The sequence below is a fragment of the Schizosaccharomyces japonicus genome, assembly GCF_000149845.2.
Source record: "Schizosaccharomyces japonicus yFS275 unplaced genomic scaffold supercont5.3, whole genome shotgun sequence".
In the NCBI taxonomy this organism is placed as follows: Eukaryota; Fungi; Ascomycota; class Schizosaccharomycetes; order Schizosaccharomycetales; family Schizosaccharomycetaceae; genus Schizosaccharomyces; species Schizosaccharomyces japonicus.
The window spans coordinates 2125978-2152011 of NW_011627862.1; the positions used below are offsets into that span (position 1 = coordinate 2125978).

At 42.1% G+C, this 26034-nt stretch overlaps 9 protein-coding genes across 9 annotated transcripts; 2 read left to right on the plus strand and 7 right to left on the minus strand.

Annotated features, from left to right (window-relative positions):
• Window positions 1-87: 87 nt before the first annotated feature.
• On the minus strand, window positions 88-4609 carry SJAG_01677 (DNA repair protein Rad50). The gene is made up of 4 exons (XM_002172891.2): window positions 4149-4609; window positions 741-4110; window positions 361-699; window positions 88-320 (listed from the first exon to the last, which is right to left on the minus strand). Exons 2-4 carry the CDS (start codon window positions 3351-3353, stop codon window positions 285-287), a joined length of 2988 nt encoding a protein of 995 aa, XP_002172927.2. The 5' UTR covers window positions 3354-4110; window positions 4149-4609; the 3' UTR covers window positions 88-284.
• Window positions 4610-4627: 18 nt separating this feature from the next.
• Window positions 4628-6579, minus strand: SJAG_01678 (ran GTPase binding protein). Its single transcript, XM_002172892.2, has 5 exons — window positions 6354-6579; window positions 6069-6296; window positions 5364-6008; window positions 4903-5298; window positions 4628-4853 (listed from the first exon to the last, which is right to left on the minus strand). The coding sequence occupies exons 1-5, from the start codon at window positions 6373-6375 to the stop codon at window positions 4717-4719; spliced, it is 1428 nt and encodes a 475-aa protein (XP_002172928.2). The 5' UTR covers window positions 6376-6579; the 3' UTR covers window positions 4628-4716.
• Window positions 6577-8106, minus strand: SJAG_01679 (ubiquitin conjugating enzyme E2-C). The gene is made up of 5 exons (XM_002172893.2): window positions 7920-8106; window positions 7833-7860; window positions 7637-7726; window positions 7235-7470; window positions 6577-7183 (listed from the first exon to the last, which is right to left on the minus strand). The coding sequence occupies exons 1-5, from the start codon at window positions 8018-8020 to the stop codon at window positions 7102-7104; spliced, it is 537 nt and encodes a 178-aa protein (XP_002172929.2). The 5' UTR covers window positions 8021-8106; the 3' UTR covers window positions 6577-7101.
• Window positions 8107-8558: 452 nt separating this feature from the next.
• Window positions 8559-10276, plus strand: SJAG_01680 (CAMK/CAMKL/CHK1 protein kinase Chk1; the record flags this gene model as incomplete). The annotated part of the gene is made up of 6 exons (XM_002172894.1): window positions 8559-8623; window positions 8682-9352; window positions 9401-9605; window positions 9652-9847; window positions 9896-10192; window positions 10232-10276. 6 exons carry the CDS (start codon window positions 8559-8561, stop codon window positions 10274-10276), a joined length of 1479 nt encoding a protein of 492 aa, XP_002172930.1.
• A 183-nt stretch (window positions 10277-10459) lies between these two features.
• On the minus strand, window positions 10460-13364 carry SJAG_05242 (hypothetical protein; the record flags this gene model as incomplete). The annotated part of the gene is made up of 4 exons (XM_002172895.1): window positions 10460-10981; window positions 11120-11231; window positions 11583-11791; window positions 12579-13364. The coding sequence occupies 4 exons, from the start codon at window positions 13362-13364 to the stop codon at window positions 10460-10462; spliced, it is 1629 nt and encodes a 542-aa protein (XP_002172931.1).
• Window positions 13365-15454: 2090 nt separating this feature from the next.
• Window positions 15455-16141, minus strand: SJAG_01684 (hsp10-like protein). The gene has a single exon (XM_002172896.2). It carries the CDS (start codon window positions 16014-16016, stop codon window positions 15702-15704), a length of 315 nt encoding a protein of 104 aa, XP_002172932.1. The 5' UTR covers window positions 16017-16141; the 3' UTR covers window positions 15455-15701.
• A 457-nt stretch (window positions 16142-16598) lies between these two features.
• SJAG_01685 (peroxin Pex32) lies at window positions 16599-19809 on the plus strand. The gene has a single exon (XM_002172897.2). The coding sequence runs from the start codon at window positions 17764-17766 to the stop codon at window positions 19087-19089; it is 1326 nt and encodes a 441-aa protein (XP_002172933.1). The 5' UTR covers window positions 16599-17763; the 3' UTR covers window positions 19090-19809.
• Window positions 19757-22725, minus strand: SJAG_01686 (arrestin/PY protein 2). Its single transcript, XM_002172898.2, has 3 exons — window positions 22523-22725; window positions 21874-22023; window positions 19757-21821 (listed from the first exon to the last, which is right to left on the minus strand). Exons 1-3 carry the CDS (start codon window positions 22579-22581, stop codon window positions 20243-20245), a joined length of 1788 nt encoding a protein of 595 aa, XP_002172934.1. The 5' UTR covers window positions 22582-22725; the 3' UTR covers window positions 19757-20242.
• A 1251-nt stretch (window positions 22726-23976) lies between these two features.
• Window positions 23977-25495, minus strand: SJAG_05729 (hypothetical protein). The gene has a single exon (XM_011050749.1). The coding sequence runs from the start codon at window positions 24758-24760 to the stop codon at window positions 24152-24154; it is 609 nt and encodes a 202-aa protein (XP_011049051.1). The 5' UTR covers window positions 24761-25495; the 3' UTR covers window positions 23977-24151.
• Window positions 25496-26034: the final 539 nt, after the last annotated feature.

The following is a 26034-nucleotide window of genomic DNA, read 5'->3' on the forward strand; positions in this document are numbered from 1 at the left end:
AATAGGAAAAGGAATAAATGAGTTTCTTTTCGGTCTCATATTGCTGTTGGGTTTTGTAATTTGAATAACTATGAGTTTTACTAGAAACCAAAGCGGAATGCATATATATATAGAATTAGATCTTATAGAAGCGAAATAATAGAGGAGTGCATTATTTTATGAACAAAATTTAGTAAGTACATAAAAAGAAGCTGGTCACTGGATCATTGGAAGGAATAAGACGATTCTTGTTGGTGGCTCTTCTTAATAGTGCAGTAGCAGTGGTAAGAACTTTATGCTTCTGGTTAAAAGTTATGGTCCCGAATAAGCTCTCTTAATATCTGTTATGTTAATAAATTTTATAAGTAGTACGCGACATACAATACTATTTTGGTTTTCATCCCTTGTAACCCGGTAATAATAATCACAGTAAGATTCGGTATTCATCAGACGAATAAAACGCTCGTCATGAGTAATGACAATTAGTTGGAAGTTTCGTTGTCTTCTTCGGAACTCGACGATTCTCGCCAAGCTTTGAGCAAGACTACATATATTTTCATCGTCCAAATTGGTAGTCGGCTCGTCGAGAGCTAATATTCCACAATTGATACCAAAACATTCAGCTAATGCTAAGCGAATGATGATGCATGCAAGAACTTTTTGACCTGCACTACAACGTCCACGCATGTCTAGTTCTGCGTCTCCTTTGACCATACAAACCTAAATGAAATTAGTGTAAGTCAGCGGTATAACAAACATACACGATAGTTATACGACCGATTTCCCTTTGTTTCATTGTCAGACCGAATAAGAATTGTGTCGATGTCCGTTCCACAATATGTCTGTTTCCATGCTTCGTCGATGATTCGGTTAACCTCGTTCATTTTGAGAGAGTGAAATTGCATAATCGCATTGTCGAGGGCACGACCATATTTTCCTAGATCCTCGTTGGCTTTATCAAGAGTTTTCGTTTTAATGAGCTGTCTACGATACCTTTCTTTGGCATCTTTATAGTCAATTTGTAGTTCTCGAGTATTATGTGCAATTTGGCCCTCTAGCTGTCTGCATTCTCCAAGAAAGCCAGCACGTTTGGCATTCAATTGTCCGTACTTTTCTTTCAAATTTTGCGAATTGAGCATAAAGTTTTCTCTGTCGACGTTTTGAAGTTCTTTTTTGAGCTGCTGGAGCCTACTCATTGACTGGCTAAGTTGTTGCTTCAGACGACGATATCGAAGATTGTCAGCAATGTTTCTTTCGTTATCTTTTAAATTGTGCAGTTTCTTTTCAAACTCTGCCCTTTCATTGGTTTTCTCTTGAATCTTCTCTTCGAAATTCTTAATTTGTGAAGACGTTTGCTCACAGTTTTCCTCAGCCGTTTTCAATGCATCGGCGGATGTGTCATTTTTTATCGCAACCATGAGAGACTGTAATTTTGTATACTGTTCTCTTGCAATACGGAGCTTTTCACTAAAGCAGTTTAACTCATCTTGAGCTTCATTTTTTAGTGAGTTCAATTGCTTGTCCAATTCTTGCATTTCTTCGTCATTGGAGCTCAACTTTTTGTTAATGTTTTGTACCGCAATTTCACCTTCTTCAAGGTTCGACTTATTGTCATTAAGATTCATTTGTATATTTTGTTTTTCACGAAGTCTTAATTTTGTCTCTCTTAGCATCATGGAATCCTCTGATTTTTTAGACTCGAGTGACACAAGTTGCTTTTTAGCATCTTCAAAAGCATTCTCAAATACCCGATACTCTTCCCTCTTCTGAGAAGTCTGAGTTTCTAAGTCCTTAAGTTTCTCTTGTAAAGACTCAATAGTCTCGGCTGTTCCTGTGTTCGAAAGCGTCGTTTCCAGTTCACGTATGCTTTCCCCAGTTGTTAGAGCTTCATCGCGCATTCGGTCAACGTTGGACATTTTCGACGAGAGTGCCGTAAGCTTTTGAAGTTTTTCTTTTTCTAGTTCGAGTGAAGCTTGTTTCTCCTTATGCTTCTTACTTACACTAGAGAAATCATCTTCGAGTTCAGCGATTTCCTTCTTCGCTTTTTCTAAATCACTAGAAAGCGCGATATACCGTTCCTGAATTGGTAGTAATGACCGCAGTTGGTTTAACGTAGTTTCAAGTTGTGTTAGTTCTTTTTCGAGATCTTGTGCCTTTGAAGGGATCGTTAAAACCATTGAATTGCAATACTTAGTAAACTCTTTTCGTTCAGAATCATCAAGTCCACGACGACAAAGTTGACATGCATGTTTCTCATCAGAAACTTTAATAGCGCGCTCATAAAAGAGAACGCCAAATTGAAGTGAATGAAGATCCTTTCTTTGCTCTTCTATTTGAGCTTCAATTTCCTCAATTTCAGAAGATAGTTGATCAGGATTTCCCGTTGAGCTTTTTAACTGTGCATCAAATTCCTCAAGTTGTTCAGCAATAGATTCATTCCTCTCATATGCAAGAGTTAACTTTAAATTAAGTTCTGTGCTTTCTTTCGAAACTCTTTGCTCTTCTAAAGTAAGTTTATCCACGTTGGCGGAGAGCGTTTTTAGAGAACTTGCAAGGTCAATTGTTTCTGAAGTTACCTTTTCGCGAGTGATTTCCGTGTACTCAGCAATTAGTTCGTCAAATAGAGATTGCTTTTGTTCCATTAACTTGAGTTTTCTAGAGCGCAGCATAGATAATTTTGCTCTGTCATTCGCCTGCGAGGCGGCTTTATGTACCAACTCCACTGTATTCTGGTATGATTCATTTAGTTCGCGTAACTCTTGCTTCATTGCAGTCAACTTTGATTCCCAATCACTTTTAACATACTCACTTCTGTAAGACGAAAGAGCGGTTTCTGCATCTGCAATACTAACTTCCAAAGCAGAGATATCTTCAAAGTTACCCTCAAATTCAGAAAGCCGCTTTTTTAAAGAATTTATATTGTTTTCGAACACAGCCATACGTTTCTTGTTTTGCTGGCGCTCTTGCATCAAGAAACTCTTCTGTGCTCGGATATTTTCAATTTTTGATGAAATTTGACTTATCCCATGCTCATTTTTTTGTTTTATTGACTTCCATTCGGCTTCAAGACTTTTAATTTTAAGAGAATGTGCTTCATACACGCCTTCAGAAGACTGAATATCATATCCATAAATACTTTTCAACTCCTTCATCAGCCGATCACGTTCCTGAAGTCGTTCTTCATGTAGCTTAACTTCAGCGCGAGCTTGACCAACAATAGCTAAGAAGCTGGAATTCTTTTGACGAGTAATTTGTAACTGTGAGTTTAGGGAATTTATCTCGTTCTCCGAACGTTGATACCATTCCATTTCTCCTTCAACTTTTTCAGAGTAATGACAGGGACAAATCTTCCAACTCCTCATCCGTTTCTTCATAGAAAACCATATTCTTAGCTAAATCAGATAACGTCTCATTAACCAATTCGTTTTCACGCTCAAGTTTATTTATTTCGGCAATGGTTTGTTCGTACTTTTCTGTATGTTGAAAAAGTTCATCTTGCTCCTTGGCGACTTCAACTAATTCTTCATCTAATAAGTCAACTTCTGCCTTTAGTGCAGCAACCTTTTTTTGGTTTTCATGAAGTATGTCCTCGATCTTTTCAGCTCGTTCCTTGTCTGACTTGAAGTGAGCGAGTGTCGCGTTATCAACCTTTATTTGATTCGTTTGATCCTTTCGCAAAACCTTAATCTGATCCAAAGCTTTTGCATACCGCATGGACTCAAAAATTTCGTCAAAACGTTTCTTTAGAGTAGCGGGTTCACTTAATGGCCAAAAGCTTTCTTCTTGATGACAAAATATCACATAGTCTAATAAGGCGCGCGTTACACCGAGACTCAAGGGAACTTGTTGGTCCAATTCTGCACAACGATTACTAACTGTAGATCGTTCACCATTCTTCGTAACTAGCAACTGACCATCTAACGTCTTCATTTGACGGGTTGTTCTTTTCATGGTCAATTGCAGTGACCGAGTACATATCATACGAACGCCATTCGTGTTTTGGAAAGCTAATTTGACTTGAGCAAGTACTTCTTTTTCACCGCAAAATTTTGGATCATGAATAAAAGCACCGCCTTTGCTATTAGGAGGTAGAATGCCAGTTGTAGCATATTTTAAACATTCAATAATTGTCTGCTTGTTAGTACTCCTGTGCCAATCATAATACTTACCGTTTTACCAGCACCGTTATGTCCAACAATAAGAGTTAAAGGGGCATAAAATTGAATTGTTTCACGCGAAGTATTATCGAATGAGCGTATGCCCATAATGGACATTTTATCGATACAAGACATTTCAACGAACGTCGTTCTCAACGAATAGGTACAATAAGAACGTGGATTTTCAACGGTGCCTTACAGGAAATAGCACAATTAAACAAAAACAAGAATCTTCAATATCGGCCAGGAATGTATAGCTATTAAGAGTAAATGAATTAAATGATATTAAAATGCCATAAGCCCTTAAATGAACAAATAAATTACCACAAAATTATTGATACAAGTAATAAATGTTGAGGTGTTGGCTTAAGTTGAACGTGTTGGCGCTTTCATTTAGTTGGGTGAAAGGAACACTCGGTCAGGTGTAAGAAACAATGGTTAGCAAGCATTTACTTTTTTAAGCTCGTTTAAGCCTTCTTACCTACTGAACATTGGTTACGTAAATTTTTTTTCATAAAACTAATCATCGCAAGATTAAAATTATCATTAAAAAAAGTCAATGGACAAAATGAAACTCAGACTAAGGAAGAAACAAATCCTTCTTAACATTCACCAACGAGTTCAGTGCATGTACTTTTGCACTTTTCACTTCACTGATAAGAATGATATGTTTTAAGAATGCCTCCAAGCTTGAAGATTTGGGGTTTCCTTCAATCTCTGGACGCGAGTTAGTTAGTAATGTGATAAAAACAAAGATTACACATACCCAAAAGACACCTATTCACACGGTCAGCAAGAGCTTCTCTTGTTTCGTGTGAGAGACAATAGGCTACGGATCCATTTTCTGTGTCACTGCAAGCAAGTAAGCCCACACAGTCACCTAAAAACTTTTGGTCTTCCGTTGACAATGTGCCTGAAAACTCGGCCACCAGCTCTTGTGCTGCTTCAACAAGTGGCTGCAATTGAGCGGGCGACTGTTCCGTTGCGCTATTGCCATTTTTGCTTGTTGACAGTTCTTCATGATTTCCGTAAAGGTCCAAGTACTGTGCACATTTTAAACAAAAAGCCAAGTCTGGGTTCTTTGTAAAACATCCAGGGTAACGGAGATTGATTTTTTTCACTGCCCTACTTGCCGTTCCTTCCAGAATGCTATCTTGTATGTCTAATAAAACAGTTAGTGTATAATTTTCAAAGGCGTGATTTCCTGTTATTCCCTTTGTCACATACCTCTCCGTAGGAGCGCTGATTTTATTGAACCGTTTTTTTGAGAGAGTGCCTGGAATGTTTGGACGAAGCCATTGTGTCGTAAATAATTAAGTACAAGATTACGCACATTTATATCGGGCCTTGGATTCTCCTCTGGAGTAGAGTTTTCTTCCGATATAACTTCAAACATTTCCTTTTTCTTCCGTGCAACATACTCATCAATGTTGAAATAAAACGGACTCTCTCCAAAATTAACAGTAACATGTTCACCTTCTGATTTAAGTCCAACACAGGGATACAATTGGCCGTTGACATGACGGTGAGCAATGCCCAAAGAGACCCCATTCTTTGTGTAGAAAACGGTTTTATCAACTCTGTCAACACAGCAGCCGATTACATCGCCAGTAGTGAAAGCAGAGCCATAGTTGCCTCCTCGGTCTGCGCAACTAAATACAGTTCCATCGACTCCGTGGTAACCCCAACTTGCAGAAGACCAACCAGGTAGACGACCTGTTTCCATGCCTTCTGTACAAACTCCAATACATATGCATCCTTCTTTTCCGCGAGAAAGTACTTCAATTTCAAAGTAATAAATTCCTGCTTGCGAAGGAATTGGATGGTTTGCGAGAACCGTTGCTGAATCATGTTCTGTTCCCGAACCTGGACCTAATTCTTGTTAGATATAAAAAAAAACTGTCAGAATTCTTCCCAAACAAGCAACACTACCCATAAATCGAAGTTCTCTCTCATCGTTAATAGACTCAACCAATTCAGAAGACTCGATGATATTCCACCTGCTCGGCAATGGGTCGGGAATAAGAACGGCCATCATTGAATCTCTGTAATAATCATCACCTTCAACATCAAATGTGTTTATTGTTCTCGGGTCTTTTTGCGAGCATACAGCGCCATAATTTGTATTTCGCAGGTACGATGGAATTGGAAATTCCGTTTCTTTAAAATCTCGTCAGAAACATGCATAACTTGCAAAAAATAGGACAAATAACATACCCTTTGCGTTTGTTCTAGCCATAACTATAATACAAGACGAAAATCCGTCCTTCTAAGCTTGAACAAAGGCCAATTTCGTTTGTAACTAATGAGTGGTAATGAACGAACTACTAGATGTAAACAACGAAGATATCAACACGTCTGAAACTGGATTTACTATTTGTATTCTCGAAATGATAAAAACAAGTGATGAAAAAGCACTCAATTACACAAATGACAATCCCAAGAACAGACCCGCTCTACTAATTTTTACCCAATGTCCCACTTGTAACCTTTTTCATCAACAAATAAAATGTATGCACTAAAGAATACAAGCGTAAATATGTAAGGTTCATGTAGGCGGAGACAGCACATGAGCATTTAAAACACTAGCAAATTTGGAGTAAAAAGTTTCGCAGAAATTTACCTAAGAACGAGTTTGGCTTTGAGGAAGGAAAAGCAAACCAGCACATAGGATTACACATAAAACACGAAGTTGTTTGCTACAAGATTAGACAAATTCGCGTCGTATTACCAGACGTCTCCATACCGTTGTTCACGTGTTAAGAACAACCTACTGTGTCTGCTCATCAGGCAAAGTAATAGGAAACCAGTATTTGCCATGTTGACATGCTGAATGACAACTTAACGAAAGCATTGTCCGCCCAAAGGAACAACTGAAAAGGAAAAGACAATCATAACTCGTGTTGCATTACGGAAGAGTACAACAGAAGTAACCTGAGAATCTGATGCGATTGCAGATTTTTTTTTAGATTTCATCAATCTCTTTGTAGCGTTGCATTAACAAGCGTTTGTACTCAACAGGATCCTTGCTCCAAAGTTCAGCGGCTCTGATTCTCAGTTAATACGTTTTCAACAACAAGTACAGTTCAATTACATACTGAGCGTTCAAAGGAGAAGCGTTGTTAGGCTCACCCAACAAACTTTGAAGAGATAAAAGAATAGTCTGAACATTATAAACTGCAGACCACTTGTCTTTCAAAATATCCAAGCAGATATTACCGCTCATATCAACATTAGGATGCCACATAGGAGAAGTAAATACAATTGTGGGCGCTGTATAAGGGTAGTTTGGAGGGAAAGTCATAGAAATTTTGAATTTTAAGCCTTCGTAGTACTGATAAAAGTTAGTAACGGTAGCACAGGCATAGACTGCTGTTAAACAGGTATGAAAGAACATTGAGCATTCAAAAACTACTCTTCCAATTGTCTTTTTCTTTCAACACATTGCATTGAAGTAGGAGCTTATTTGATTGCAATTATCGTTTTCTGACTTGACATACCGTATCAGCAGGACCAACAATGGTGCCAGCCCAATGCAGAAGATTGGAATCCGAATCAGGAAAAGCGCTAATTCCAGGAATGTTGGACATCTTTAACATGTGTGAGAGACAGATCGAGTAAAACACAAACTATCACAAAGAAACCAGACCGTAAACAGTGACAACGGCTTTATTTCATCACTCAAAGAACCCGTACCATTAAACTCATCAATTCACTGCGAAGACTGCTCTTGTTAACAATTGCGAACGGAGAAATAAGCTTTAGGCAATGAAATAGTTATACCGTTTAGTAACACTGTGTCCATCTACAGGCATAGCATTCTTCGACATGTTCTTGGCGTTTGCTTCGTAATCTGGGCTTTGGTTTTGCATATCTGAGTCCATTGGCTCTGGAATTGTGGGATTGGGATTCGGTGAGTTTGCTCGGGAGAGAGAGGAGAGTTTCATGAAAGCCAGAAACAATAAGTAAACACAACAAACAAATCCGTAACAGGATGCAACGCTGAAATTTCAGAATTATTCACAATGATAATCCTTGTAACGTATTAAGCTGGTGCTGTCGACTACTTTGCCAAATTCTAATGAGTTTGTACATTTGTCTTTCACCGCCAGCAGGAACAACCCTGCAGACAGCACAGAAACGTGCTATTCCATTACTCGATTCGTCTTCTCGTACGGAACCTTTTCGAGAGTGTAGATCGAGTTGATTGGAGCTATATTTTTGGTATTTTTGTGATTGACAAATACTGTTATAGTTTGTCTTGATACATACACATACATTCATTTTTTAAAGCTCTATACTTTATTAATACATACGTACATACATACATACAGGTTTTCAGTACTGGGCAAAGGTCTATTCAAGTATACTGTCTTTCCATCCAAAACCTCTCTTATAATAGTCACTGCTCTCACATTTTGTATGTCTACGATTGAAGGGTTTCCCTACCAAATTGGACGGGAGCTCGGCGAGGGTGCTTTTGCTTCGTACGTAACAACAACTTGTTGATATAATTATATTATATGATTTCTAACTCATATTTAGTGTCCGCGCTTGCTTTGATGATAAGGCACGGGTTTTCGCCGTCAAACTAGTGAACAAAAACTATGTTGCTCAGAAAATGAATATGAGTGTCTGGACTCGTCGGATCACTAGTGAGATTCAGTTGCACAAAATCTGTAACAACCATAAAAACATTATTCACTTTTACGCTTCAGGAGATTCACCAACTTGGCGCTGGATTGTATTGGAATACGCACAAGGAGGCGACCTTTTCGATAAGATTGAGCCAGATGTCGGCGTGGATGAAGACGTTGCACAGTTTTACTTTGCTCAGTTGATGGATGGTATAAAATTTATGCATTCCAAGGGTGTCGCACATCGCGACTTAAAGCCAGAAAACTTATTGCTAGACTTCAATGGAAATCTAAAAATTTCAGACTTTGGGTTTGCCGCTCTGTTTTCCTACAAAGGAAAAACACGTCTACTCAATAGTGCAGTGGGAAGCCCTCCTTATGCGGCTCCCGAGATTTTGGGACAATATGACGGTGCCAAGGTGGATGTCTGGTCATGTGGCATTATCCTGTTTGCCTTATTACTTGGCACGACACCCTGGGATGCAGCTTACGACAATAGCGAGGAATACGTGTTTTTCAGAGACTGCAATGAACGTCCCTCCTACCATCCTTGGAACCAACTTAGTCCTGGCGCTTACTGTATGCATTTAGGGCTGTTCTCTCTGTTTCATTGAACTAACCCAACAGCACTTATTATGGGAATGCTAAGACACAATCCTCAAAAAAGATACTCGGTACAGCGCGTACTCCAACATCCATGGCTCCACACAAATATCTCGTTCCGGTCATCAAGTGGTGCTTGCTCAGATCCAATTGCTCTCGCTTCGAGGTTAATGCTGAAGCTAAGAATAGATCTGAACGTTTCTGCGATACCCACGGAAACAACGAAAACGTAAGTACTAATTAGTCTACACTAACAAATTACTAACTTTTTTTAGAAGAATAGAAGACAATGCGGCAACCTCTATGACTCAACCGCCCGCTCGTATAGAAGACTCTTTACTAGACTCTCGGAACGAATACAGTACTCTCTCACAACCTGTCATGGATTCCACCGTATTTACAGCGACAAACATTGACACTGATCCAGCATTAAGTCAATTCTGTGATACTACAGAGTTTTTGGAAAGCTTAGTACGTTACGGTTATGTCCTGAATTACCTATCTCTAACGTTGCGATAGACTCAAAAGGCCAAACGTTTTGAAGACATTTGTCCACCAGAGCGTATGACTCGCTTTTATTCACGCTCTTCGGAAACTGTAATCTTGCAACATCTCTACGATTGTATGCGAAAACTCGCTGTTTCTGTCACTTCGAAAAAGGAGACTAAACAAACCGTACTATACATTCGTTTACACGATAAACGCAAATGTCAGCTTCAAGGAGAAATTACTATTCAATCCATCGCGCAAGGCTTGAAACTAATTAATTTCAACAAACGATTTGGAGATCCGTTAGAATGGAGAAAATTCTTTAAGGTATGAAATGGTCACGATTCTTGTTCACTAACCGTGCAGATTGTTGCAAGTTCCATGGGTAAATCCATCGTCTTGACATACTAATATAAAAATGCTAGAGCCACAACTTTATCCGTATTTTGTAACGACCCTGAGTGTTAAAAGAGTGTTCTTACCATAACGATTGTGATGAGTAAGGGGTATCCAAGGATCCTGTTCCGTATAAAAGTTGTGCTTGTCAGTAGGTAGCATTTATCTCTCAACAATGCGAACACCAGATAGGCAACATTAGCTGTTCTTAGCCGCTCGCTTGAGTCTTTTTTGTTGTTTTGCCCAACGTAAACCACATGCATTGCACAGCATTTTTGGACCTGTGGGTCCTTTCCGCCATTCTGGTGACTCCGAAGTGCCACATTCCATACAAATGAGCTGCTTTTGTGATCGACCCTTCACCTTTCTTAGATTGCGATGTAGCTTTTCGTTCACAGAATGCAAATCCACTTTATCGTTAACAGTTCCAATGTTTCGATTTGCTTTAAACGACTCGTGCACGTTGGAATGCGTTTGCACAGAAGAAGCACTAACAGGTGCTTGAGCCGAATCGTTAGGCCGCTGTAAAACATTGCTCGGTGCAAACTCAGACGCGTAATCCCCTGTAAAGCCTTGCTGATTAAGAGTTTCATAGTTATCAAATTCGACATTAGCCAGCACTTCAGAGGGTAACGAAGAGGTAGACTGCTTTGAAGCAAGATTTATGGGCGTAGTTTCCCCACTGATCGACAAAGCAGAAATTTGTCGAAGCAAATGAAACTTTTTAAGCTTTAGATCCAAAAATGAATCCAATAGTTTCATCTTCTCCGCCGGCAAACTCCTTGCAACCAAAAAAAGGCATTTTGTTACTCCAGTTGACTGCTGACCAGGCAATGTAGGTAATTCAATGTCACTTACTTTTCCAACACTCTCAACAGTTTGAGGTTCCCCACGTTGATTGCGTATGCGATACACAAGTTGAAATGGAGTATCTGGATCCCCAAAGCTTTCGTTAAAAGCTTCATTGAAACTATCATAAATGATTAGTACGCATTCACATCCAAACTTTAAACATACAGCGAAAGATCTTCCTGGAAGATGTACTCGGTTATACTATGACCAACGAGTCTTGAGGAAGGATAACCAAGAAAATCGGAAAACGCATCATTCGCTTGCAAAATAAGACCCGACGAGGAAAGAACGTGAAGAAAATCGGAAACTTTACTTACGAGTACCTAGAGGAACGATCAGTAAATTAATCCTAATGCTTAAAGCATGTAATTCTGCCGCACAAGCAGTCGTTTCCACATTTCGGCTGAAACAAAACAAAACGTTTCACTCCCATTCCCTCTTTCAGCGAGCAGATTGCAATGAAATTTACCCCTTGCGACAAGAACTTGTCCATTTTTTGGCCATGAGAAAGACAGCTAATTGTTGAAATTCACTTTCACACCAGTCAAGAGGTGACCAAGGAGTCAGTGGAAATCGGGAGTAGCAACATAACACATTGCGACATTCGAGCCAATGATAAAATGCTACCTGACACAAACATCTCGACCTCCTGTACAAGCTAGAATCTGAAGGGGTCCACTTTTAGGTACGTGCAAACGAACTTAATACTGCATGACAACTACCGACCGAAAACGAGTACGGTATTACTCAACAGTTTAAGACAGTTGCGTGTACTTTAAGCGAAACAACACTCCTTAAGACTCACGCCGCTTAAAAAGGTACAGACGAAAGCATCATCCAATACATACGTACAGCCTCTCCAAGTCCACAGATCGGTTACAGCAAGGATAGGTTCGCGTTTAAGAACAAAACGCGGAAACAGTCACTTGTTTTTCCAGAAATCGACCGCGCATATTATACACACAACGAGCGCACATCACAGGATGTCACCGACCACGAGGTTTTAAAGACTCCACACGCGAAGCGTCCGTCGGGACGCAGTTAAAGGTAATATGCAGTTCGTAATTGAGAATAAAAACGATAAGGATAACGTTTGTAAAGGAGGGGGGGGAAAGACCGACAACGCGTTTGTTTTTAATGGTTTCAGGTTAACGGTTTCAGCTCAAGTCGAACGTAGGTAAAAGGAGACAATAACATGCGTCAAAGCAGGGAAGGGCAAGGCTGTGATGCAAGGGTATTTCAACTGTCATTCGAGGTTTGTCGAGGTTACGGGATGAGAACGTTTAGCGTTTCGTAACAAGTCTGAAATGTAAGTAAGACAAAACGCACCGCCGGACTACGTCCCAAGCAGAAACGCCTGTCTGTACCGCTGAATTACGGCTCTTTTGTTAAAGGATTGAAGGTTTAAACAGGTTGCTAATAAAAGCAAAACGAGCAAAACGGTCCGACCCAGCACTTAACTTACCTGCATCCAATTTCGTCGTCGCAAAAAAAAGTTTGAAGGACGAGCAAGACTATGTTCTGAGGAAGAGGACTCATTAGAATGATGAGTCACCGGAAGGTTTGCAGAAGGAAAGAAAGCCGAAAACAACGACTGCGAACGTCCTCCAAAACACTGTTGAGGAAGGTCCTCGTCGGTATTCGCGGCACCCTGAGTATCAACAAAAAACGGAAACCCCGACACAGACTCAGTTGTTCGACCAGACGACGTAGAGTATGCGCTGTCGGCGGTGTCACTAACGCCGGCTACAGTCGACAGAGCATCACACAATGCATTCGATGCTGTCATCGAAGTCGGGGAAATCGTCGGTAGGCCACCGGAATCGACAAGCGTGTCACTGGCGAGAGACAACGGAGCCACGTCATTCGCATTCACTTCGAACATCGCTGAAGTTGCAGGGAAGGAAATTCCGTTGTCTGTAGGTAACTCGCTGCGCAACAGTGCGGACGCCGGCTCAGACAACAAGCCTTCGCCCAACGGATCGATAAGTGCATTGCTTTGCAGCTGTTTGGGAAGATCTGTAACAAGTGATGAGTTTCCAGCCATGCCCGCTACGGTTGGATTCAGAGGAGCTGATTCACTACCGGAAGCCACTGTATTGACAGTTTCGAGCATGCCTTGCTCTACGGCATCGAGAAAAGGGTCTTCACTCGGCGGAAGAATGTCAGTCGAAGCATCAGCAGTGCTCACAAAAGTTTCGCTTTGGTCGAGCAAAGGATTAACAGATGAGTTTGCATTGGAAGACGGCATACCACACCTTGAGGATTAAAGATTTCGTTGACGAACAAACCCAATCAACAGAACTCAGCAGCAGCCGACGTAGACACACACACACACACAAAATACCCTCCGAAAACGAACAGATCCTGCCCAAAGAGTCTAAAAAGAACACAAATGAAAGCAGGATCAACCACTTTGACAAATGCAAAAAGTCCGGCACAGACCGCGTAGAAAAAGAAAAACAGTCAAAAACCCAACTCCAAAAATCAAAGTAGTCGGAAATTTCAAGCCCAACTCTTAGCCACAGGACATGCAACAGCTAAGAGCGTCTATATGTTTCAGCACACCTGTGTCTGTAACTCGAAAACACAAGAAAACCGACAGTTTGTAGAAAGTCAGGCACCGCCAGCCGTTCGAACAAAATTGAGGCGTTACAGAGTGACGGCGTAATTCGTAATGGCCACGATAATAAACGCGGATGAGAATGAAAAATCAAGCACTGATACTTTGGGATACAGTGGACTGGGTGTCAGGGGTAAGATCACTTGACGTGTCTGGCTCGGCGGACCCTTTTGTGCGTCAAGAACAATCACAATGCCGAGCCGAGTAAGGTTAGCGCATTCCCGTTTAGAGACCCTCTATCAAGTAAGATGTTGACACATGATCGCCATTACCGAATTCGGTGTGGAATATCGTTGGCCGACATGCGAGAAGTCTGGTGTAAATCACACCGTTGTGACGTTTGGCCGTTTCGTACGGTGCACTTTTCTGCAGTGCGTTGGTCATGTGTTACCTGCTCCAGTAATAGTGGCAATAGGGACGAGTGGCAAAAAGAACGGTCGCTTACAATAAGTGGAAACGACACATACAAGTCAGTCGTGTTTCTCGTTTCCTGAAACTGCTTTCGGAAGAAAGACTTAATGGCAGCGTCGTTTCTGGCATCCGCTAGAAAAGAGTGGCAACCTGTGGACCAAACAACCCCCCTAACTACCTCTAATTCCATCTGCTATAATTACACGGGCATGATTGGCCACGGTTGCCTGCTAACAACAACCTTCGAAAAGGTGTTTTCGAAGATTATTGACGCCGTAGGTCTCGCACAGACGCGTGATTGCGAGTGACTAAAAACACTGTACAATGTGAAAAGGTTTTGCTGTTGATTTTGATGTCTTCATGAGAATGAGAGAAAAAAGGAAAAGAAAAGAGAGAAAAGAAATTTGAAAAAAAAAATAAAAAGAAATTTGAAAATCCAAAAGAACTCACGAGACTGCAACACCCTGACCTCCAGAAGAAGGGCATAGTGCGTTGCATGCTCACGGTTCCCATCTACATCTGTTGCATTGTCTGTGCGATCTGTTTTGTGTATTATTTGTCCTGTCAGCAAAGGGTGAGGTAGGCGGACTGGTAAGCTATATACCTGGTGGGAAAACAGATGACGTATAAGCAATCGTCTTGTGACGTATGGCGTTTGAGCAAATACCGAGAATCTTAGAAGTAGGCCAGTCATTGCGGCGCATGATCGGCTGTTCTACGACCAATGATAGCATAGCATGTTCCGAAACGTCATAGTATGATTGGATTCGGGATTAGTAGTGGCCTTCTGTTACCGAAAATACATACTCAAACGAATCACAGGCGAATAAGCGATGAGTATAATTGAGCTTATATCTTCGTTAAAGCAAAAAAGGCCAGATTGTCGCGCTTAAGCGACGTCACAGGACTTTAGGATCTCGGCGAAAGTTGAACGATGCGGGGGAGTGAATCGTCTAGCACCTTCCTCAGGGGCCCAGTTCAAAAACGCAGTGTTCGTGGCAAATACGGTTGTAAGGTAATTGGAAGTGTCATCTAGAGACTTCTTAACATATTGAACCCTGTGAAATTACAGATCTTTGCGCACTTTTGTATCTATCGTACGAGCAGGCTGCTGTGTGTACCATCTTCATCGCGAATATATGCTGCGGCACACCTGTGCGGCAATGATCCACACCCGCCACTTACGTGCAGCATGATTGGCCAGAGATAAACTCAAAAAACGAGAATGTTCCGTGGATCAGCACCTGGAACATAGGCAATTTACGTCATACGAACCCCACCCCCACCATTCATCCACAACCCCACACTATCGAATGAAAACAATATACCATAGACAAAACAGAGAACGCGGCCTAGAAGCCCATGAGGAGAGTAATGAATCCCTTCAAGTGGCGGCGAGCTCGCAGGTAGGGACTTCGTGAAGGTCATGAAACAGACTTGCAGCTCCAGCGTGCAGAGAAACACGCTTAATGCCGCACTTTTTCACGCACAAGTACCCCCACATAGCATTGCGTGGGATAGGAACTGAGCGAGTGGGTTGTGAACAGGCGTCGTCTACTCCTTAATAACAGCGAGGAGTTCGTGGTCACGGAACAAAGTGAACTCTTCCTCGCCCACCTTAATGTTGCTACCACCGTAGGCTGGAAGAAGAACACGGTCGCCGGGAGCGACGTGAGGAGCAACTTGCTTGCCTTCTTGGTTGAGGCCACCCTTACCGACGGAAACGACGCGTCCCTCGGAAAGACGTTCAACACTCTTCTCGGGCAAAAGAACACCGGCAGCAGTCTTGGCCTCAGCCTTCAGGCGTTGGACGAGAATACGGTCCAAGAGAGGAACAATGTTCTTGACGTTCTTCAAAGTGGTAGCCATGGCGTACGTGCGTGTATGTGTGTTTAAGTAAGTACAAAGTGGGGAAAAACTTTTACTTGCAAGAGAGCTCTCGCCGTGGTCGCACTAACCGTGGTGTTTTGTACGCCAGCGAGTTCATCTGGAAAATTCGATACACGAAGATAGCGCGGGATAGCGAGGGGGAGCGTGCTGGGAGATCGACAAAGAGTGCGTAAGGTTTAGCGGGTGAAGAACACGTGAAGTTGGTGAGGCTGAACGAAGGCAGCGAGTGACAGTCGCACCGAAGTCAAGAGCGGTCACCCGTAATAAAAAATTGTGTGTTGTTGAACAGCAAATGAAAACACTCTCAGTGTTTTATGAAGAGGATGCGATGTTAAGAAGGCATAAATGTTGGTTTCTCTTTGCTCCCACCATTTCCCAGCTCTCCGCGAGCATTGTCTTTGCTTTGTCGCGATGTCATTACAAAAGCTTATTTCAATGACATCACGTTTGGCCAATGAACAGAGCGAGGGTTGGTGTGGACTACGTAATTAGATTGAACGAGCGTGACTACTAATTATGCGGGTGGGGTAAGCCGAAAGGTATAAAGTTCGCTATGAGATGGGGATGTGAAACGCGAGTGTGGATATGAGACGGCGGCTATGACGCTTTGAAAAAGACGTTGGTTTTCGGGAAGGAATTGTGTTGTATGTGTTCGTAGTTAACCAATCCCAAACAAGTGTGTGCGCTTTCGAGATAGTTCTCACACAATTCTTTGTGTAGTACCATTCGAGTTGTTGTCAATATCATTAGGCAGAAGATCAGCAAACAGGCAAGCATGTTCCTGACCCGACATTGTTATTGCATGAACAATGCAAGCACTGCTGTTCTTCGGAGCACAAACACCAGTTTGCTCGTAAAACCCGCTAAATGTCTCTGTGGGGACTTTAGGGGCTATCCCTCAGAAAACATAGCACTACGATATGCGAGTTGCCCTTGGCGGGACCTTGATGCGATGGCCACGACTAATGACTTGATAAAGACTGAACTGTTTCATCAAGACAAGCAAAGGTCAAATTACTAACTAAGCTAAAGGATGGCGATGTACCAATTGCCATCGTTAAAGAAAAGGCCTGCGCTGATACGGCCAGCGTGCTCCAGGGTATTGATTAGCAAATGGCTTATGTTCAATGCATTTGCTTTTTGCCAAAGAATTATTACGCGCTTTCGGTCGCAAAAGTTGCGGACCAGTTCAGCACGTGCGATACTTTTGCGATTTACGCGAAGCGGCCGATAATTAATGGGCACAGGCTACGAGAACAAAACTCGAAAGTGTAGGGACGAGTCGGCGCGCATGGAGCAAGATCCAGTCTCGCTTACGAGGATTGGATTAACCTTCGTTTAATCATTTCTGATCTCATTCAGAATTAACCGGCTTCGTTTCGCTTCTTATTACACGTGGAAAGGTTGCATTGACAAATCAAATAGATTAGCCCAGACATAGGCCGCCAACGTTTCCTGAAGCTTGGTAACTTTTTACTGAGTTGTTGCGGCCTATGCCTGGGTTCATCTTTACAGAATTGGCTTTTTTTCGGTAAAGAATGTCTAGGAAAGCCGCTTGACAGCGCTTCTTGACCCTTGCAGACCCTTGCAGACCCTTTCTGTTACTGGTTGGACGATCCCAAATTTCTCCACTTCGCAAGATTCACCACTACTACACCATGCTATGAAGTAAGAATGGGAGAGACCCTTATTCCGAGCAGGGATTCATCAGCAACCACGAACAAGAATGATTCATGCTCAACTAGCAGAGTCGCCTGCTGTTCCGGTAAGGCTTAGTTCCACGAAATGTGGGGCTTTGGATTTTGTACTTTCCGTGTTGCTTTGGCGGGCATCATGGTACCACAGCTTATCAGTGCTCTTCTTCACCTGGTTGCTTATTCTGTTTCCGAAGTATACGATTGCATGCACCGTGCCTACTTTTTTCTTTTGGCTGTGTAATGCACGGGTTATCAGCATCTTTGACACTACGACTGAACATGAAGAAACGTCGGTAGCTCCTCAAGATTCAAACGCCACGGACGAAGGCGACAGCGTTACAATTGCAAAGAGTGCGAATGTCCGTGGATTGAATACAGTTTCTGGAGATAGTGAGGAAAAAAATTCCGCGTCTTCTTCCGCTACGAACATTCTGGATTCGCCAACAGCTTTGTACTCGAGACGTCCTTTCGCAAGGCCAACCTTCGTGCCCCCAAATCCGTTTTCCGCCGTTTCGGCTCTTACATCTTTGAGCCAGTCAATTCAACAAAAAACAGAGACTCCTTCTGAACCAGTAGTTACAGAGAAATCCAACGATCTGACATTGCTTGAGGGTTATCTTTTGCCCCTTCGACGTCTGCGCAAGTATGCTCAAACGTCTCAAACCTCCTTCTTCCGATGGATGCCTATGTTAAGCGTTCCGTTAATCTTAATTTTGCGTTTACAGACTGTCCTTCTACTTATCAGTACGTTGCTGCTTGCTTGGCACAGTCCTCCACTCCAGTATGGTATTCAGGCGCTCCGCCGTATGATCATTGTGAGTACATTTGTTGATACCGTTGTGCTTGGTCGAGCATCGCAAGATGTTGTATCTCCGGGGAGTGCAGTGTCCGAGAAAAACCGCTTGTCTCCTGTAGACGCTCAATCCGTTTCCATCGGTGTTGACAACAAAACCGTTGAGAGTCAGTCGAACCGCCCATTTGACGGAAAGAGTGCTTTCAGCCAGACCGATAACATTTCTGAAGGTGAAATTGGAAAGATTTGCATCGTTGAACATCAACGCAGATGGGTTGGCGGCGGATGGTTGAACACATTGTTACCCACTGATTACCCCAACTTTACCAATGAAACAGAATCTAGTTCTACTAGTGAGCCTGCTGCTCAACTACTTCCTGCAGATGGTATTGCTTGGATTGATGAGCAATGGACATTTCAACCGTGGACATACACAGACAACTTATGGAGACAACCTTGGCCTGAGCCTTACATGCTAGCCTTTACTCGTCGCAGAAAGTGGACTCGTCGATACCGGCGAAGCCCTGCCGCCAATAAAGGAACCGGCATGGACGCCAAATGAGCACAGATTTCGTGAAGCTCTTCTTTCCATTTGTGTGTGTGTGTGTGTTTTTTTTCTCTCTCGACCCTCTTTTCTTTTTCATTTACATTGCGACAGCTGCTTACTGTCACTGCGAACACTATCACGTTTGCTAAAAATTAATTCATTTTCATGTGCAAGCGCAAACCATCAGTTGCAATATCTTTTAAGACATTGAATTCAAGTGAGGTTCTGCTGATTCTTATGACATTTTCGTTTTCATGACCTACTCAAGTTGTGACTTTCTTGAAGCCGCACTCAACATTGTTGAATGAAGTCTTTAACTCTTAGGACTCGTTCTCCTTACTCATCCACGACACTAAGCGTCAGTATGGCAGATGTCCCATATGCAACTCTTTCTAACGAAGCCGACGAAGTATCCACTAACTTCCATTTGATTAGTCAAAATTGAACTGTTAGACTTATGGACATTTGATGCTCGTTTTCAACTTTATTATCACGCAACCATTTACATTTTCACTAATTATTACCATTGAAGCTTTTCATTGAACACATTGCAACAAGAAGCAAGCTAAAACCGAATTGTGTCTACCATTTGATCTGACCGAAATTTACGCGGCGCCAACATCCAGACAACTTACTAAATAATTAATAGTTTTCAATCATAAAGCTTATTAATATATAAATACACGAACTTGTCCTGCTGGGTTTCTCAACTCTCATCATTGCCTCTTTTTTCACGCAGAATGTAAACAAAATCAGGACCTATATATTTCATTTCATCAAAGCATACAGAAAAAAATTACGAATCGTTGTACATGTATAAACACCACTTGTCTGAGATAACTCATTCAAAAGCATGTCGAGCATCACCGGGGAGGAGAGTAAACAGCAACGGATAACTACAACAGCCCGGTATGCATGACTGTGTGTATGTATTTATAGACACGACATAAGTCGAATCTTGGAAGGGTAGAAGGAGTAGTTAGTTGAATAGGCCGATTGGTGTTCACAGAACTGCCTATTCGAAGATCATAAAAAGGGGGAACAAACACGGGTGCGTGTTTCGAGAACGGAAGAAAAGTAAAAGGAGAAAAAGAAAAAAGAAGTAATTGAAGGGTGAAGGCATACTGTTTCTTTGATCGGTTGCGAACAAATTTGTTGCACCGACATGCTAATGCCAAAGAGAAGCTTCTGAGCGAGAGCGATGAATCCGAGCGTTTTGAGGAGGAATGGGAAGAGGAAGAGAAGGGACAGCAGGCGTTGGTAATGGAGGGGCGGGCCGATCGCTCGTAGATGCATGTTCGGGCTCCGGAGTCGTGGGTCGAGTTGCTGTTTCGTAGTCGGGAAGACCGTCAAGGGGCAGTACGCTAGAACAACTCGAATTTACAGCTTCGCCATATGTGGGTACCTTTGTTAATTCATGCAAATCCATATAGGAGGATGGACGATTGAAAGCCGCTCCATTTGTACTAACACTTCCGTAAGGGCTTTGGGCGTAGGGATCTACACTCTCAATACGCATTTGCTGAAAATTCGTAGTCAGCACCGAAGACACACTACCGGCTCTTGACCGTGAAGTGTGCTTGGAAAGCAAGTAATTAATGTTAGTCGTTTGCGATGCTGAACCTGCTTCAGAAGAGGACCAATCGGGAGGGAGACGGGGAGAATGCTCACTGACATGGGCGTTCTCACTAACACCGGGTCGTGGGGAAGACGGCACCTTATCTGAGGAAAAACCACCAAATATTGGAGTGTTTGGTGACATGGAGCTTGTAAGAGCGGCTAGATTAGGCCGCTCTGTCTCAAATGAATTCCTCCGACTGGTCGCAGGGGTGGTAAAAGTACTGGGAAGCGGAGTGCATGGGAAGGGAATACCGTCCCAGAGCACATCAAAGATGTGACGTTCATAGCTCGGGAGGGTATTTTCTGTTACGTACTCTTGAACGTTGCCGGTGAAGACACCTTCTACAGGAGTCACGCCGAACAGAACGGGCGATATCACGAGCGTTATGGGGAGCGAAGTGCGTAGCTCTGAGACGTGGCCGTCTGGGTTGACAAGGGAAATGGCAATGCGTAGCTTGTGGCGCACACGTATACAATTTAAATCACAGTCCTGTGTGCAATCTGTCAGGGAATCAGGGACTTTGACATACACAACGTCTTTCCAACATTCATCAACAAGCTGGACGCTGGGCCGTGTGCAGCGTGCGAGAACACGCTTGGAGTCTTTGCGAGCGGGGCCCGAGTAAGCGGTAGGCGACATGAACAACGAGCGATACTCTTTCAAAGTAACTGTAATTTTTCCTACATCCAAGCCCTTCAATAAAGGATAAAGGATGACGCTAACAGGAATCTCGGAGCCGACAGCCCAAATTTTGGAAGGAATGCTTGTCTCATAGTTCACTTTGGACGGCCATATGTCACTGACGCTGACGGTGTGAAGAAGATCAAGGTTGTTGGGTGGAATGGTACGCACAATGCGAAAGGGAAGACGCGTCTCAATGTTGGCCGTGTTGTATGCTGCCCGTTCTAAAGATGCCGTCAACGAATAGACGATGTAGCAATTGGAAATGCCTTCGATAGACTCCTGCAAGTCGGGGGGAAGTGTGTATTCGAAGGGATACTCGTAGTTACCCTTGCCAATTGTCTTTACGCCATCTCCAAACGGCAAAAAGGACCAGCGCTTCTCGAGCAGCTGTTTGGATTGTCGACGAGTACGTGAATTGCCGGGTCGGGTTTCTTCGTTCCAACTACACATAGAAAATTGCCGTTAGTAAAGAAAATCGGGTATCGTTAACATACGAAACAAAAGAGCGGCCATCAAGCCGAAGCACAAGACTTCTAGCTTCGAAAGACTCGCGAACAGATAACACAACCACGCCCGTCAAGGCAACCGGGGTGTCAACTGACTCGCCATACAAAACAATTACGTTTGCTTCAGCATGAAACAGTCTGAATGGTTAGTAGAAGAGAAGATTGAAAAGGGAACGAGAGAGGCAGAGAGTGAGTGAGAGAGAGTGTGTGTGTGTGTGTGATGAGAACAGAGGGAAACGAAAAAGGGAATCTCAAAGACAACGTTGCAGGAATGAAACGGACCGGATATATCACAAGCTTCTAAACTCATTATATCACCAGCACCATCCCGTCAATCGTCAATCGTCCAAGTTAAAACATGTAGATCTTTCTTCAAACCCTGTCAACCTTAATTGGATTTTCACTTTCCAGCAATTGCTTCTCGTAGATCGAAAAATCGTTCAAGACAACCAAAAAAGCATAAACAAGCGTTATCTGATACCGTGAGAAACCGTAATTTCTGTAATTCGCTGTAAAGCTCCTATAATTCCACAAAATTTTCTCTGATGTCCTCGTTGGTCTCCGTTTCCCTCCTGGATTTCATATTTTCCATTTCCGTGGTTTTAACCACTTCTGCTGGTCTTCTCAATGAACATACCGAACTTCAAACAAGCTGATGGGATTGCTTGAACGTTTAGTTAGCGAGAGCTTGCTCATTCATAACAAGAGGCTCTAATGAACAGACGTGCTGTGCGAGCCTTAGAGCAGTTTTAGGATAAGAAAAGGAACAAATAGCCGAAATGGCAGCTGCGTGCGTGTGTCGTTAATGGATCGTTGCAGAAGGGAAAGAATGACGACGGGCCGAGTGAAATGCGGAACGGATTTTAGCGGGGCGCCAGCGGCAATTGACGCGGAAGCGAGAATTTTAATTCGGTCCCGCAAACCTTATCGGCCCATGCGACCGGCGGGGCGCAGGGATAAGTAAAGGTACCCGAAGAGAAGTTGCGAGAGCAGGACGAAGATGCGACGACGATCAGAGCCTTCGTTCATTTCCTTTCTCTTAACCGATAACTTCCGATTAAGATATAACTATTACCCACGGAGTCGGTAGATATGACTTACATTTAAAGTAGGCAAATTGACGAAAAACGAATCGATGGGTTATAAGTTATGAGTAGCGAGTTAAGGAATTACAAGTTATCCCTTTGTATAGCAGTTACATTAGCATCGATGAGCTTCATACTAAATTGGTAAACGAGGGAGAGCTATATAAGTGTTTATATATATAAGCGTCTATATAAATAAATATAAATGTGTCCTGGGTTAGGCATGGGAATCTGTTCAAATTTCATAGTAACTACTCTTCAAGCATGTACAGAGTTGCAGGGTTTAGAGCTTGTAGACGGCAATGATTCAATGAAGATCAAATGAAGATCATTGTGTTCTCGGGACGTTCTAAGTTAGTTTCATTTCTAATTGTGATGCGCAGCTAGGGGGTCTCGTTAGTCGGACGCCTATGAATTCGTAGAACAGGGCTCGCAACAAGCGACAAAGAGTATCGATTTCGCAAGCTGTACGACGACGGTTGTTTGATCAGCATGAAACTGCGGAACCTCTGTGACTTGAAGGCGAGAAGAATGTTACTACGGACCTGCTTGATAGATCAGTTTCATAAAGTCACTCTATAGACGTTAAGAAAAGTGAGTCAAAAGTTATTTACTAAACATTTGTTTGATTTGTCGTGCTTGATGGACCTTCATAAGGCGGCGGTGGATCAAGCTTTTTATTGACTTTCTTCTTACTGGCAGGATGGGGCATGAATGACATGAAATATAATTGAATAGACCAGGAACCCAAGATACATGAACCTGAAACTAGCAAAAGCAACAAAAAATCGGTGTGCTTCCTCAATAACCGTGACCATAGAAAGTTTGACAAAGAGAGAAACAATAAAATAATTGATGGAATCCGAATTGCCATAGACTTTTTGTGTGCGCGTTTAAAACGTTGCCCAAGTGCAGGGTATGGAATCTCAATTGAAGAAGAGCGAATGAAACATCACAGTGGCTAGTACTGCAGTTAAATTTTAGCATGGTAATACACAGTTTAGTAATTTAACTGCATGTTTCTTGTTCTTGTTCAATTGACAATGGGATTACATATTAGTTATACACTTTTTCTCGCTTTATGATTATTACTTATATCGAGTGCACTTTATAGACCAGTGAAATTTAGACAGACGAAAGTTATGCCCTTGAACCGAACACAAGTGTAATGTTTTCACCGTTCAAAGTTGGGTTGCTAGAGGATGTGCTATTATTCTGACGGGCTTCCACAGGAAAAAAATATGCATCAAAAAAAACCAAGAAGTAAATATCCCAAAAAGAAAACAGGTTAGTTCGTAAGAATAAGTATCTAAACCTAAACACCATACAAGATAAATATAAGGCGTAAATAATCCAGACCCCGTTATATAGCTTAAGCGACTATTTAAAGCATTCAGTATTAGATAGTCGTCGTTATGGTTTTCCTCCACGTGTTCAATACTGGTAGACTTAGCCGTGGTAGATGTTTCTTCATATTGAGGCAATTCGTATTCCGTCTTGTTATATTTTTTTAAACGTTCTTCTAGGTTCGCCATGCTAAAAAATACTACTGCTTCGCAAACGAATTGAACAAAACCCGTTAACAGTGAGCATATAATGTAACATTTTTGGAGCACCAAAGACTCGGGATACTTTCTTAAGAGCGCCGACCAAAGAAAATTCGATAGCGACAGGGGAAGCAGTACCGAAGTTGTTAACAGCCTGAGCCACTTACGATAAAAAAGACATTTTGTTAGTTCCCTTTGAACATCCAGAGTAATTGAACTGGGGTGGGTACTTGATGTTTCCATTGGCACCGACACTTGTTTGATTTTTTTTTTGTCAAAGATTCACAGTTGCCTGGTAAAGTAGCACTGGCCAGTCTCGCAAAAGCCTGCGCGTTCTTTTCACAAAACGCCGGTGTAGCAAACAAAGGGTTATAACCATAGCCGTTGGCAGCGAAAAAAAAGTGGCAATTCGTCATTCTTACTCAAAATACCGTAGTATCAGAGAAGTGTATGCCAATACCTGAGACATTAATTTTATTTCTGCTTCCATTCACAGATCATGTCGCAAGATCGTTTAGTGGAACCCGAATTGCCATAGACCTTTTGTGTGCGCGTTTAAAACGTTGCTCAAGTGCAGGGTATGGAATCTCAATTGAAGAAGAGCGAATGAAACATCAAGTGGCTAGTATTGCAGTTAAATTTTAGCATGGTAATACACAGTTTAGTAATTTAACTGCATGTTTCTTGTTCTTGTTCAATTGACAATGGGATTACATATTAGTTATACACTTTTTCTCGCTTTATGATTATTCCTTATATCGAGTGCACTTTACAGACCAGTGAAATTTAGACAGACGAAAGTTATGCCCATGAACCGAACACAAGTGTAATGTTTTCACCGTTCAAAGTTGGGTTGCTAGAGGATGTGCTATTATTCTGACGGGCTTCCACAGGAAAAAAATATGCATCAAAAAAAACCAAGAAGTAAATATCCCAAAAAGAAAACAGGTTAGTTCGTAAGAATAAGTATCTAAAACTAAACACCATACAAGATAAATATAAGGCGTAAATAATCCAGACCCCGTTATAAAGTATAAGCGACTATGTAAAGCATTCAGTAATAGATAGTCGTCGTTATGGTATTCCTCCACGTGTTCAATACTGGTAGACTTAGCCGCGGTAGATGTTTCTTCATATTGAGGCAATTCGTATTCCGTCTTGTTATAATTTTTTAAACGATTGTCTAATTTCATCATGATCACAAGTACTACTGCTTCGCAAACGAATTGAACAAAACCCATTAACAGTGAGCATATATTGAAACATTTTTGGAGCACCAAAGACTCGGGATACTTTCTTAAGAGCGCCGACCAAAGAAAGTTTGATAGCGACAGGGGAAGCAGTACCGAAGTTGTTAACAGCCTGAGCCACTTACGATAAAAAAGACATTTTGTTAATTCCCTTTGAACATCCAGAGTAACTGAAGTAGGATGGGTACTTGATGTTTCCATTGGCACCGACACTAGTTTTTTTTTTTAATTTTTTTATTTTTTTGTCAAAGATTCACAATTGCCTGG